At 36.9% G+C, this 15,707-nt stretch overlaps 2 protein-coding genes across 3 annotated transcripts in view; both read left to right on the top strand.

The window, feature by feature from the left end:
- The first annotated feature begins 146 nt into the window (after window positions 1–146).
- On the top strand, window positions 147–6,450 carry LOC135075322 (complement component 1 Q subcomponent-binding protein, mitochondrial). 2 transcript variants are annotated; one of them, XM_063969735.1, is made up of 6 exons: window positions 147–495; window positions 631–669; window positions 1,596–1,746; window positions 2,458–2,654; window positions 3,989–4,077; window positions 5,625–6,450. In XM_063969735.1, the coding sequence occupies exons 1-6, from the start codon at window positions 258–260 to the stop codon at window positions 5,775–5,777; spliced, it is 867 nt and encodes a 288-aa protein (XP_063825805.1). In that variant the 5' UTR covers window positions 147–257; the 3' UTR covers window positions 5,778–6,450. The 2 variants fall into 2 exon arrangements, with proteins under 2 accessions (XP_063825805.1, XP_063825806.1); XM_063969736.1 differs by lacking the exon at window positions 631–669.
- Window positions 6,451–7,261: 811 nt separating this feature from the next.
- Window positions 7,262–15,707, top strand: part of LOC135075472 (amyloid protein-binding protein 2) — a 63,938-nt gene continuing 55,492 nt past the window's right edge. Inside the window, exon 1 of the mRNA XM_063969911.1 lies at window positions 7,262–7,792. Within this exon, the coding sequence (XP_063825981.1) occupies window positions 7,601–7,792 (192 nt within the window). The 5' untranslated portion in view covers window positions 7,262–7,600. The remainder of the gene's footprint in view (window positions 7,793–15,707) is intronic.

Raw genomic sequence — 15,707 nt, 5'->3', positions numbered from 1 at the left:
CGGTTTGACATTGACATTGACACTAGTATAGTGTATAAAGTGATATGACCTAGTATGATACTAGTGATTTTGTAATCAAATTATACTGAGCTATAGCTCAGCACAAGTAATTATTTATCATTCGTTCATTGACAGTATTTTTTTATTTCTGGCAACACAGACTCTTCCTGTCTGTGAGCCTGTAGCGTTCTATTTCTTTGTCAAATTTTCGAATAATTTTCTGTAAAAGCGCATTGTTTTGCTGCTAATTAATAAAAATGAACGGTTTAGTAAAAACCGCGCACAGAGTTATACAAAGTTGCGTCAAGCATACCGGTCTGACCGGGGCTTTAGTATCGCGTTCTCAGACCCCAGTGAAACGTGATTTCACGCGAGGAATATGGCACATGAGCTGTTCAAAGAGGCTAGATGGGCCGCCAGCTGCCTCCAGCTTGCTCCACAACCATTCCAACACATGCAGCTGCGGCTGCGGCCTGAAGGCGCTCCACACAAAAGGTAACCTAACCTGTACTTTTATAGGTTATGTGATTGCACCATGCAAGGCTTTTATGGATAATACATGTTGATCTCCAGTATAACGCTAATTCTTATGTGTACTTATAAAACTAATGATAAATATTTATTTTCTAGCCGATAAAGACAATGAACCTACCAAAACCAAAGCTATTGGTGAGTCCCTATCCTTCTATCCTATACCTCCTTCCCATATCCATTTATATGAACCATAAATGAAAAAGTATCAAAAATTTTAGTTTTGTATTGTACCTATATTGTTGTAATTAATTAATTAGTTCTGGTTTAATTTAGTCAATCGGCTTTCATTATTTCCCTGTATAATTCTGCCACACTGGACTCTTCATCTCCAGAAGAGGTCCAGCGCCAAATACAGGGTACATTAACATCATATTCACATCCAGAGACTAAACAATGTGTTTAATTTCTGCATTAAAATATGAGACAACTAAGTTTACTGTAAGTAGTAATTTTTCTGCATAACCCAAAGGTAAACTGGATGAGAATGCCTTATGGCATTAAGTTCGCCTAATGTTAATATTTTTGGCATTGAAGTATAAATAAATAAATAAATAAGTAGTCAATAGAATTTAGTTCCATTTTATACAGGGTGTTAGGTAAATGGGTATATGAGCCGACACTAGCCCATGTTAACATGGTCATATAAATGGTATGGTGAAGTCAGAAATTGGATATCATCATTTTCATTTTTTTAATTTTCATACAAAATTAATATTATAAAATCCGATTTGTATGAAAAATAAAATAATTAAAATGAAGATATCAATTTTCTGACTTCACCATACCATTTATATGACCATGTTAACATGGGCTAGTGTCGGCTCATATACCCATTTACCTAACACCCTGTATAGAGTGGGAAGAGTACTGAAGTAGTATGGATTGTAACTTATACTGCATATAATGAATATTAAGTTCACAGTTATTCTGTTTTCTAGTCACCATAGATAAAATCACAACACAAGCTTAGCAGAGCTAGATTAACTACAAAATTCAATGTGAAAAAATTAAGTGCATTTCAATACAAAGTAAAGTTTTTACACCACTCATCCTCTATTCAGGTGAGAGGGAATTAGTGGAGTTTCTCACCGAGGAGATTGTGGCGGAGCGAAAGGCACAGAAGACAAAGGCCCTGCCCGCCGAGGTGGAGGGCTTTGCGGTGAAGGGAGACGGAGCAGAAGTAGTCCTCACCAAGAAACTGCAAGATGAATTGTAAGTTTAAGGAATATTTTTCTCATCAGTACCCTATAGTTTTTTTAACCATATTCAGGCAGGAAGCTCTTGGCCTGCATCTCAACTGGTGAAAAATTATGATCAGGCCAGAAATTGAAACAAGCTTAACCCAGAATCCTCATGCACAGAGGAACTGGCTATCTAACAGAACATTTACAGCAATATTGCAACCAATCAAAATACAATTTATTCAAAAAATTAAAACCAATTTTATTGAACACTGGCTGAGGCAGTGAATTCTATTTTCATTCAACTTGTGATTCTCAAATCTAATAATAGCAAGTCAACATGGTGTTAAAAATAAAAAGGATATCCACACCCTTGTTCATACTGTATTATGATACAAAAATGAAAAATGCTAATAAATACACAATCTTTTGCCTTACACAATATCTTTGTTGTCTTTTGACAAACTTTTTCCATAATTTTCTATAATTTATCTTTCTACTTATGACTGCTGTTCTTTCAGAAAAAAAATTATCCAAATCAATTGCAAAACCTAATAACTCACACATTTTATGTATTTGTACTATTTTGCACAGCCTACTCAAATTCTCTGTTTTGCCTAAGGTTAGCTGGTTGAGAATGCCACATTAGCATTAGGCATTGGCATTAGGTTCGCCGTTCGTTTGTGTGTGCAATAAAGTTTTTAAATAAATAAACCTAATAAATATATTTCACACATTCCAGAGTACGAATCACATTCAACGTGAACCACACGGTGGACTCCGACGACTTCGAGGGAGACGCTCAGCCGGAGAAGCAGGAGTTCGCCGAGATGCGCTCCAAGCCGCAGTTCGAGGTGGACCTGGTCCGCGGGGACACAACGCTCGGCTTCACGTGCTCGTTCCTGCAAGAGCCCCCGCCGACCGCTGGCGATGAGTACAGTAAGTGAAGCAGCAACTTCATTTCAGCCAGGAACTGAAACTATGTAAAATTTCCGTGCTTTTTTAAGCAATTTTGTGGCAGGTAGCTAATCTATACTATAATATTATAAATGCGAAAGTATTATTTTTCCTCTCCCAATCCTTCATCCTACCTACCCTTTTTTTCCCTTACATTTTAATTTCTATATTATGTATTTATTTGTGTTGTCTCAATTTGTGTTGTCTTTTTTGTTTTAGGTACTCACACATATAATTTTGCTTTTAATTAGAAATGTAAATACTTTTGTTCTTTTTTTAAACCCTGTTACACTCTGTCAAAGCTGTTTACGTGACATTGGCGAAATCATGGTTCTCAATGCCAAGTCGTTGCCATAATAAAAGAAGAAGAAGAACTCTATCTGTCTGTCTCGCTTTCACACCTAAACCACTGAACTGATTTTGATGAAATTAGGCATAGAGATAGTTTGAGTCCCGGGAAAGGACATAGGATAGTTTTTATCCCGGTTTTTGAAACAGAGACGCGCGCGATAAAGTTTTTCTGTGACAGACAAAATTTTAAAGTGGCGGAAAGCTAGTAGCTCATAAGATAGGCCTTAATTAATGTTTTTTGTCCGTGGTGCATATCTTTTTAGGTTACTAAACCTTTGTTTGTCACCTGTCATCCACTTTGCAACGGAGGGAAGTCGAACCTCAACTTCGAACTCCTCCTATGTTCTTCTGATTAATTTTGTTGCGGGTCCAATGACAGTTTAAACTTTCCGCCGGGACAAATTTGACCTTCACTGGTTGGGTTTTTATTGGCGGTCAAGCTGTAGATCTGGCTACACAGGAGTTGCAGGGGTGGGAAAGAGAGGTGGGAATAGTACCGTGCTGAACATAGGCCTCTATAATTTTTAGATTGACAATAAGTAAATGGTGATTAATATGAGGAATGTGACTTACATTACTATTTGTCTCAAAATATTACCTTGGTTTTGTAGTTGTTTGTTCTTCCTTATTTTTTTTAAATTACAGTCTTTCTAAAGCAGATATCTCGAAAAAATAGTTATAGTAAATTAATTGAACTTTCCAAGATATAATAAAAAAACCGAAAAATGAGACCTTCAAACGCTCCCTGTCGGCTCTATGGCTAAGTTCACCCTAATCCAAATCCTATCTTTTTTGAGCATTGATGACACATTGACTGGCTGACTATTATAAATATTTAACATTCTTATCCTGTGCTATGTTTCTGCACAGCAGTATGATACAAATGATCTACCTAACAAAAGATAATTGTCCTCTATTAAGATGTTTTTAACGTGTAATTTTAATTGATAAATTGTTAATTTTAGACGACATCTTCGGGATCGATGAGGTGACCATCTACAAGGGCGAGTGGAACGACAAAGTCTACGCAGTCGCGGGAGATGTTCTCGATGGGGTCAGTATTTTTAATGCAAATAATAATATTTTTTGTTGGTAAGTCAGCGTTTGTGACACCTAAAGTGGCCAAAAATTTTACAACATAACAAAGACGTGCTTAAACTATTAAACTTATTGGTTACTGAGTGTCACAAAATATTTGACGCTGACTGTACTATCTTGTAAATATTTCTTGACATATATTTTTTTCCTTTACCTGAGTCCTTAAATCTTGGTCGACCTTTTTTCTTCGTCATATTTTTTGTCGCAAGCTTACGTTGCCGAATGACGTCATATTCTCCGGTAAACTTACCATGGTGCTACTAATTCCGTCCCTTCACACGTTATCGCGTTTGGTTCCGTGGTCAGAATCTCTGCGCCTACGCAAGTGACGCGGGTTCGAATCCCGACCTCGGTCAAGTTTGTGTAACCCCATTTCTTTGCCACACTTGGTGCTATTCAACATGTAGCGTCGAGTGCCTAAATCGGGGGATATCACCGCATTGAATTGAAGTCGATTTCCGATACTGTGTGGGAAATATTCGATGATGTGCAACATGGAAGAACTAACTTTTTTTGTAACATTAAACTTTATACAGAACTTAAAAATTTTTTTTGAAAACTAGTTACGTATTTGTTTTTGTTTTGAAATAAGAATTAAAGTTGATACATATTTGTTTTTTCTAATTAAATATTTATAGACATTGTTAATGTTCTTTTTTGTTAAAATGTAGACATTGTGGCTAGGTTACAATGTTCAGACAAAAGCCAAACACTGCCAACAAATATAATAATTTGCTTAGGTTTCATTTGCTATTCAAATGAATTTTTTTCCTTCGTAAAGTCATAATATTTTTCAGTGTCGGTCTTAGGAAGACATTTACCTTACTTATATTGATAATGAAAGTCAAATAAATATTTTTCTTCCTTTCAAATTGTGTTCAAGAGAGTGTATGATCTAAAAATAACAGCTGAAGGTTAACTAACTTTCTAGTAAATAAATAAATTGGTATTTTACTTTCTTTCTAGATGAAAATCAAAATGATTAGACTATTTTATCAACCGATTCTTTTTTCCTTATTGAGGCGATTTGTAACTAAACTTATTGATGAAAAAAAGTTTATTTTAAGAAATGAATCATGTTTTATGACTTATCATGTCATTTCATATATTATGTTTAATATTATGTATGTATTTACAAAAAAAAAAATTTAAGTAACTATGTTTATATCCGTTGTCTAGTACCCATAGTACAAGCTTTGCTTAGTTTGGGGCTAGCGGCGCAGTGTAAAATGTCCAGGGATATTTATTTATTACTAGCTGACCCGGCGAACTTTGTTCCGCCTTAATGGCAATAAATAAACAGACTTTTTTTTTAATTTCGAACGGGATAAAAAGTATCCTATGTCCTTCTCCTGGCTCTAAACTACCTCCCTGACAATTTTCAGCTAAATCGGTTCAGCCGTTCTTGAGTTATAAGTGGTGTAACTAACACGACTTTCTTTTATATATATAGATTATTTATTTAAGATTCAATATCCTAAATCATCTCTCCTCTATTCCCAGTATCTATACGACCTGCTGATGAATCTGCTCGAAGAGAAAGGCGTCAGCAACGAGTTCGTGCAGAAGCTCTCCGACTTCAGCACCGCCTACGAACACGCCGCCTACATCAACCTCCTCGAGACCATCTCCAAATTCACCATCGGGAAACAATAAACCATCAGTCCACATAGTTAGATAGCTGGTGGCATTATGACCTCTTTTTAAGCAGTAAATGTTTTAGTTTACGGCTCAGCGATAAGCGATAGATCAGTGACGTTGTCTATGGTTCTATAGTTTAAAAAAAGCATGCTGCTTATCGCCGACAATGAGAGGTCATAATAATCCATTAGTACTCTAGCTGTTGGCTCTTGAATAGTGATAGACAGGACGACGCGTAGACAGATTGGTAAACATTACAGACCCAACTGCTAAATTGTGCTCTATTCAAATTTCATTATACTGCAGGCTCAGTACTATGTTACATCTTCATTTCTATTATCAAGGTTTGTTAAAATTATTACGATTAATCTGTTAAATAATTTTCCAATTATTTTCATTGAGTTACTTATTTATTTGTACCTATGCAATTTGACAGTTACATTTATAACATTTTCAAAAGTCATTATTCATGCCTTATAAAGTCATTAACTGAAAAAACTTGACCACAATAGTGTGTTACCCTGGCGACAGACGTTGGAAGGAAAGGCATTTATTTCCTGTAGGACAGCTTTAAAGGTGTTAGTTTAGTTAGTGGACACGTATGTGTCATTTGTTCAACAATTTTAGTGTTAAATAATATGTTTAGTTTAAAAAATGTCTGAATAAAAATGTTGAAATAAAATATAAATTGTATTTATTTACTTTTACACCGTGATCAAGCTCGTTAAATAAAAGGGTGCTATGATATGATAAGGCCAGCCCGCTTCAGCGTGAAAATGTAATCCTGAATACCCCCCCTGCTCACTTTTAATCAGTTGAAATACTTAGCAAATAGCTATGTTCACGGATCATGTGCGTGACCCACCACGATTTGTCCGCTTATCACGCACGCTGGTGTAAAACTACATCATAAGTATTCATCATCATCATTCCAGTCCAAGGATTGACTTGGTCCAAGGTTGACCTGTGGCTTAAAAGTATTAGTTTGTTGTAATCAATGCTAGAACCAAGAACATTTTTAATCATTAAAAAACTAGAAATTGACTACAGACGTTGAACACGTGTTTAAATAACGTAATTTTCACTAAATGAAAATGTAAAGTGTTAACGCGTGTTTAACTTTTTGTAATTAGCCCCCAAAATGTATGTAAATAATAAACATTGTACCTATGTTGGTCACATTGTAATAAATAAATCGCCATAAATGCACCATTGCATCGTGATCATAAAAAAGATGCGTTTGTCATGTGCACAGATATATCTGTGGGTTGAGAAAAATAATAATTAGGGATTTCACCAAGGGTGTGTCATGTGTGTGGAAGTGAATATTATCGATAAGGTATTTATTTATCCTTAACGCACACCCATGGTGGGTGTGTGATACAAACGTGGACGTTATCAATATGATACAGCATACAAATATACTGAAGATAATACTCATATCGCTCTTGTATAAAACCACGAGCGCGTTTCATTTACTTCTCAAAGCTTCCCGCGATCTGACCCGACATCAGTCAGCTGACGTTTCTCTCAACCAGCTGTTTTTTTTTATTACAAGTAGAAACATGAATACATATTTTTGACTCTATCACACAACGCATATTTTTGTTGTGTTGTTTTTATTCTTACCACATTAACCTAATGTTAGAAAAGGATAGATGATATTTTTCCAGCCGAGTCCGAGTACAGCCGAATTCAGTCGACTTCAAGGTTGACACGGCCAATCAGCCGACAGTTTGCGAATTTTACACGCGAAATTGACCAATAGAAAGTTGAAGTAAATAGTGTGAAGTTCGTGCGAATAATTCCGGAAACCTGTGACAAGACGAGCCAGCAAAATGAAGCGAGTTTTTCTTTATCTCGCAAAAATGGCTGACGCGTCGTCGGCGTTGCGCGCTAAGAAAATCCCTGATAGTTTGTACGAGTTGTGTATTCATAACGTGGTGAAATGTTATAATAAAAGTAATAAGTGTTATCGAGATGAGTTACGTTCGCTGCCAGATACCATACTTATGGATGTTTACTTTAAGGTAAGTTTTCAAACGCAATATTGTAGATAAAAACAGGCGGTCGGATAGTAGGTACCGTTATTTCATCGGATAATTCAGGTTTGGCTTGCCAGTTGTTATCAGACGGGGTAAAATCTCAGGGTTGCAGAGATGCGTCGTTGGGCCGAATTCACGTGACCATGAACCTATGGCGTGGGTGCCTGGCAGCAGCCAGTGGCACTTTCACTCTTAGCGCAGACATCCATTCGTCATGACACGGGTTCTTTGTTACGAAACAGTTTAGTAAACAAAAAACCTGAAATACCTAAGTGTTTAGGTTTGCAAAAGATGATTACATGGCTAATGGAACTAAAAATTACACCATAAAATCACTGAAAGCTTAGTAGCTACTTCAGTTGTACATACGTAGAAGTGTTACTTATCTCTGTCTATTGGCAAACACAGCTGAAAGAGTGTGCATGCATTGTCTACAATACTGATTATAGTAGGTAGGTATATTATGATGCATCATTTTAGAAGATATAAAAAATAGTTATGCAAGATATTATTCAAATTTGTTCTTCATTATACTACCTAGCTTTCGACAAAAGCAGGAGGTTTCTCAATTCAGTTGTTTTGATATCATTATTGTTTATTGAATTACCTGCTGTTATGTAACTCATATGATTGCTTATAATACTCGCTCTTCATTTAATAATATTAATTACTGCCAAAAATAAATTTTTTCCTAGAGTTCTTTTGACCAACTATTTTAACATAATAATTTGAAAGGAATGGCTCCTTCACATCCATTACAGTATGTAGAATCTTTTGCCATATCCTGATAATATTAACACGGTAAGATATTATCAAGATTGAAGAAGGCTGGAATTGATTGAGGAAGCCGTTGACAACAATCAATTAATCTTTATAAATATTTCAATTTCCTATGCGTATGAAGACCAACAAGTTTCAAGAGTAATTTTCCACTGTGTTACACAAAAAAAACATTTTTAATATCTTTTTAATTCAAAGTAGAACAGGTACACTAATTTGCAATTTTTATTGTAATTTATAGATAATGACAGTGTAATTAGACGTCCATTAGTTTTAATGATGAAATTAGTTAAGTATATTTAGTTTGTGAAATTAAACAGACAGATTAGCTTAATATCTATCTTATGAAGGTGTCCTTCCGTCTAAGAGTATGGGTCACCATACTGTAAGGGTAACCTTTTCCAGGATCTTGCAAGATTTCCCCAGCCTAGTACCTACAATTTTTTTCCAGGATCTCCAAGATTTCCCCAGCCTACTACAAAACATCCTTCTCCATCCTGTGGTCCATAATCTGTCTCTAAATGAACATCCTTATCAATTCTTGGAATATTCTGGGCTGTCCAATTGAGCGCAGTTTTATTGACATTTGAGGCACAATGCAGGAGATTGCTGCAATTGCGGCGGTGTCAGGTTTCATTGTGACTGCACGGTGTGACGGAGCCTGCGATTGGCCGACAATGGACCCTATTCTGAGATGTTTAGGCTAACCAAATACCGCCAAGGTGTCTAAAGAAAGTCATAATATGGGGTAGTCCAAGATTACAGAATGATTGAACATTTAAACCTTTACCTGGTATTGGCAGAATTGTTGCCACCATATTTTGAACCTTATTGAGAGATGAGATTGGGCGTCACATGTTCAATATTATGTTCTTGTCAACCCTTACCCATGTGACATGCAATAAATAATTTGAATTTGAATTTGATAACATAAGGTACAAAACTAATGAAAAATATTTTTCTCTATACCAGTTAAAGGGTTAACCAGTAATGAGGATCATTTCGATTTTTAGCTGTGAATGCAGATTTTTAGGGCTAAGAAATCCTTAATACACAGTGCAAAAATTTTTGTTCTACGACAAAAATTGACGAAGTTATGGCCAAATTACTAAAAAAGTTCACTGACCGCCCGGCGCGGGGACGATGACGTCATTATATCCGATCCGAACGCTGCCGACGTACTGCGTGGATAGAAAATATTTTTTTCTGGCCAAATTATCAGTTTTAGAGAAAAACTTGTAATGACATTTATTCATCAGAATAAAGTAAGCTATCGATAGGTAATTTTTAAAAATAGAAATTGTGAAAAATAACGCAAAAAATCCATACGCTCATACGATTCAATGGCACGCAGAGACGCGATTGGGGTCTCCGCGGTGGTATATTTGGCGATTTATTCAAATAAAGTGTTCATAAGTGTTGTTAGAGTCATAATTATCTTCTTCCAAGTAAAATATAAAAATGTATAAGTATTAATTTATTTACTTCTAACAATAAGGTATAGCTGAGGCAGATACACTCTGCCTAGGCTACAAGACATTGCTATGAAAATCATTTAGATGTACACGCAATACCTGCCTGTTATTTAGTTTTTCTGAGTTAAACCTACGCACCTACCTATCTATTCGCCGTTCCCATGGGCCAGCTGCTGCAGGAAAGGACAGCCGCTCCGTGCTGGAAATCTATTTAATCTTAGCCTAGAAGCTGGGTATGACTACCCCGCCCCTCTCCTCTCCCCAGGTCATAAGCTGGGCATGACTTCCCCCTCGGCCAGAAGTTGGGTATGATTTACCCCCCCCCCCCCCCCCCCCCCCGGCCCGAAACTGGGTATGACTTGACCCCTACCCCTCCCCCCAGGCCAGAAGCTAGGTAAGGCTTGCCCCTACCCCCAGGCCATAAGCATAAGCTGGATATGACTCCCCTTCGGCCAGAAGCTGGGTATGACACCCCCCCCATGCCAGAAATGCCAGAAACTGGGTATGACTTGACCCCCCCCCCCCTCCCCCAGGCCATAAGCTGGGTAAGGCTAGCCCCTCCCCCCAGCCCATAGAAACTGGTTATGACTTGACCCCCCCCCCCCCCCCCCCTCCCCAAGCCAGAAGCTGGGTAAGGCTAGCCCCTTCCCCTGTCCATAAGCATAAGCTAGGTATGACTCCCCCTCGGCCGGAAGCTGGGTATTACTTACCCCCTAAAGCTGGGTAAGGCTTGCCCCTCCCCCCAGGCTATAAGCTGGGTATGACTTATCCCCCCCCCCCAGGCCAGAAACTGGGTATTAGCATCATATTATGTATTTATTATGTTCAATACAAACAATCATTAAGTTACACTCACCCCAACCGCGTCTCCGCATTGCATCGAATCCTATGAAAATGTGGTTTTTGGACATGGCAATACTTATTTTTCACAATTTTCATTTTTGAAAATTACTGGTCGATAGGTTACTTTATTTTGAAGAATAAATGTTATTAAAAGTTTTTTTCTAAAACTGATAGTTTAGCCGGAAAAAAATACTTTCCATCCCAATAGTACGCCGGCTGCGCTCGATTCGGATATAATGACGTCACGCGGCCTTGCGTACGTTGACTTTTAGCGGCAAAAACGGCCTATGTTTATTACTTAATATCTTCGTAAGTAATGGTCCGATTTGGATAATTCAAAAAGATATATCTTTCTTATGTCTTAAAGATTAACGTAGATACTAGTTTTATTGAATTTTCTACAACAGTACTGATCCTCATTGCATAATGTTACAGTCATAAATTAGAATGTTCTTGAGATAAGAGTTAATAACAATGAAAAAAAATTCGTTAACTTGAATTCTGCAAATTGCGTCTATGAAGTCCTAAGAGTTCAATACGGTATCCAACTCAAACTTGGATATACGGAGTTTTTCTATGTAATCGTCAGTAATCGTGATCTTATCCATCCTCCACCGAATCCAATTCCAAAATACGGAGTTCACGTCGGCAAAAAAATACATAAGTCGTCAATAAAGACCACAAGTGTGCAGCCAAACCAAACAAAGCCTGTTTTAAAATAAAGCTTGCAAAAAATGAGTAAAAATAGCCAAGACTCAAATGTTCAAGACCATTAATCCACCAACACCAAGGTCTTTAGCCTAATCCTAGTTGGACAAAAACTGCATCATGATCGTGGTGACATAAATACCACGGATTGGACAACTATCGCTACCGAATACCGATTTGTACCGCAAATAAAAACACTCATAACCTACTTGCAACATTTAAAGCCCAGCAGAATATAATCGATAACAAACAGCTTGTGATACATTCGATATCTGAATACCCTATATTTTGTCTACCAATCTAAAATCCAATAACGTCCAAACTCGTGGTGTATTGAACGCTATACGTTCACCAAGTTTAAGCATTGATATGGCTTCGTCTGGACTCTGGCGAAAGGCAATCGTTTATCATTCTCGAGGGTTCCCACATCGAAAGTCGGCACCCCACGTCGCATACAGATTTCTACAAACAACGCACTTCCTACATTATGTGAAAGTTATTCGCGATTCTGCAAGCACCGGTTCTCGCGAATTATTGTTATTGTTACGCAATCCTTATTATGAATGAGCAGACGCTCTTTCATGTTTTGATCCAAGGTGTGACTGATTGGTAATCAACCTTTGTTAACTGACGGTAGATTAGCAACAGCCTTTTTAATATCAACCTTTTCCCATCCCTGCTTTTAATATAAAACATAGGCAATTAATTTAAGGCAAGTCGGTAACGAGACATCGAACACGTCTTTCTTGTACGCGTTAGATACAAACGAGCCGATTATATGGAATTCAAAATCACTGTGCACACTATGCAGAGGTAGACCGTTGGTCCCGACTTCACAGAATCGATAACCTGACCCCACTAATCAAGTTTCGATAGTCACGGGCGAGAGCAATCTAAAATCAATTTATCAAGGCAAAAGTGACCCGCCCCGGTTTCGCAGTACACGGTTATAATTTTTATTACCGGATTCTGTCTGGCCGAATCAATTGATCTTTTAAAAGACCACAAAAATTCCTGATACTTTTATAAACTTTGTTTGCTTTAGAATTAGTTACATCTACTATTTTAATAGTAACTCCATAAGTTGTGTCGCCTTCCCAAGGAACTTTTCTTTTATAATCCTGGCCGTAATATTAATTTCTTGTCCTTTGTTTTATTTAAAACATATTTTGTTAAAAGACTCTGTGCTTGATTTAACCGTAGTTTAGCATACTGATAGTTACAATCCAAACATAGTTGCGAACAGAACTAGTCTTCCATTTTTGTCACCACGCATCATCACAACTCACAACCACGTCTCAATCACGCCCATATTCATTACCATTTCATCATCCACCACAAACCATCTTATCATGATATTAATATTTGCTTTCTTGTAACTTTAATCTTTTGATACAGAGATAGTTGGTTGAGGTGTTTATAGTAATTATCATGATACAGCTTAAATCCGTGCAAAGTTGCAAACATAAGTGCAGTGAGCACTAGCATTTTTCCAATAATTCATTAGTTATCTAATTTCACTAGAAAAGTTAAGCAATATTCTAATAAATCAATAGTAGTACCTATAATTTGGGATCCCAATTTGCAAATGACCAATTTGTAACCTAGTTAATTTTATCTTTGATCGAACTCGTTATCGTTTACAAAATTGCATGTAACATTTTTCGACGAAGTAACCTAATTGTTGCGGTAAACTTATGACCTATGTAATAAACATTTGGAATGCGGTCGATTTGCTGTCCTTTTAAAATGCTGCAGAGTCCGTAACATTTAATGTGGAAAATTCCATCTTACATTATAATGTCGAAGCAAGTAATTCTGGGTAAACTAATTAATTATTTAAAGTCAATGCGGATGCACATGAATCATCAAGCTTCAATTTGAGTCTATTTGGAGTATTTGCTCGGACATTTGATCATGCTTTTTCATAGATCTACTGTGCCTTTTTGTTAACAAACCAATTGATTCACTATGTTACGTTTAGCCTTACGGTATACCGCGATGAATGAACTAAATCACATCGACAAGACTCAACTCTTTAGAATATTAAAAAAAACGGGATTAAACTTGAGAGTAGATGAATTTCTTTCCATTAATTATGTATTTCTCGACTGTGTCGCTATCGCCTATGAGCTATGAATCTAGTATGGATTTACAGTAATATGGATGGATGCATCATCTGACACGGATGGGTATTCCACGGATGGACTGGTCAAACCAAAGAATGACTTTTTTTTAAACTTCTACTAACAGACAATCTCCTGACCAGACTATGTAGGATTGTAGGCGTAAGGTGGGCTAGACAAAATGACTGAGACCCCGATTGAGTTGAATATTGCACTTATCGCAATTCACTTTCCTGTCATGTTATGGGAGCGGCGCGGTTACAGTTAGAAATCTGCGGGCGCCGTTAGCAAGCGATTTGCATTTTTGGGTGAAGGCGAACCGCCTCCTGTCTGGATCTTTTGTAACGATAACGGTTTACTGTGACGGAATAAGGTCGACAATTGGACAGATTTTTAAGATATGAACCACCCATAAACAGTAAGGTTTGAGGAAAACGAATATACAGGTTAGTTTAACCTTATATCTGAGGTTTTACAAACTAACAAAGCTTTAGCTGTGTATGTAGTTAGTTAGGTTCCAAAAAAGTCGACTGATAATGCCAGCTTCCTTGTTTATCTTTATTTGTTCTGCTAAAATTATACTTAATAGAACTTGATTTATTTTTAAACTACAAGATTATTTTTGGACATTTCGGTCATCATAAAAATAACGTCAGAACAAACCGCTACCGACATTAATGTTATGGTTAACTTCTATTTTTAACTGTCCGCATTCCAGATTGTTAGCAAAAAGAAGCGAAAAAAATATAGTTTTATTAGATTTGTTTACTTGTCATTGATTTCTACATGCACCAGCAAGTGCTTTTGACCAATGTTACGCTTGTTTCTGTACTGTAATATTCGAGAACTTCACTCATTCAGTAATTTTCCAGTCGCACCCTCTCAAACACTGAACCGGTTGTTTTACAAACTTTCGACCGGGTTTTTTATTTCACTTATCATCGTGAGTCATTTATCAGGTTTGTTTGCGAATATTGTCCCAAATATCTCAAGTTGGCGAGACTTACGGTAAAAATGTATTTAGGTATGTACTTAAACTATCTCTAATTGCCACTTTCTGACACAAATAGAAAGCTTCGAAAGTCGAGTGTTAGTTGACGTTAATAAATTTTCTAAATCGCGGGGTTACGCAAGGATCTGTGTTTGTGCCACAACTATAATATTTGCAGAACTATGAAGAAAATTTACCTCTGATTGCATCAGGTAGTCTTGACATTTTGTGTCTATTGACGTGCATTGGCGTAAGTGATAACAGCGATAAGATTAGACAAAACTATAGAGAAAACCAACTACGGTGAATACATTTTAAAATCAATGATAAAGCTTTCCTGTGTTTTGTTACGTGGGTTACAACAAAGGAACGGCTAATGAAATTTCGCTGGCTTAAATAAAGCTAAATATTTTGTTGCATAGTTATTGAATACACATGCAAGTGTCAGTCTGGTGATTCAGCTGACTGGCACACGATGACGAACCATTGTACATTCATTCATACTTATTATGTGCATTATTTTTAATGACTTTTCGGGTTAGGAACATCCTCCAATTTTTCCACAATTTTGATGGCCATGCTTGGCTTTATTATGAGCCATATCATATCTAATCCATACTGGACTTTTACTTTATATCTCTCGATCTATTTTCCTCAACATTAATAGTAGGTACTGCTATAGTTTCAAACGGCTCTGCTATCGCCCTATCGCCCGTGTCGTGACGTGTAAGCCCCTTTCGCTTTTATAGTGAATTTCTCTTAGGCACCGCGCTCACTCTAGGCTCTATGTGACGATTGACGGCACAGAACTTAATTTATATGAAGCTTGTGAAAGTAACACGACCGCAAATCGTGATCATTCATAACCTTAACTTTTCAGATTTTTAAAGAATTAGACTTATACCCGTTTTCACCATAAAAATTCCTGTTATGTGTTACCATACTAGGGGTCACTTAAAAATTAGGGATTGATGGTG

The sequence above is a fragment of the Ostrinia nubilalis genome, chromosome 10, assembly GCF_963855985.1.
Source record: "Ostrinia nubilalis chromosome 10, ilOstNubi1.1, whole genome shotgun sequence".
NCBI lineage: Eukaryota > Metazoa > Arthropoda > Insecta > Lepidoptera > Crambidae > Ostrinia > Ostrinia nubilalis.
This window is presented reverse-complemented; position numbering and strand designations above follow the sequence as displayed.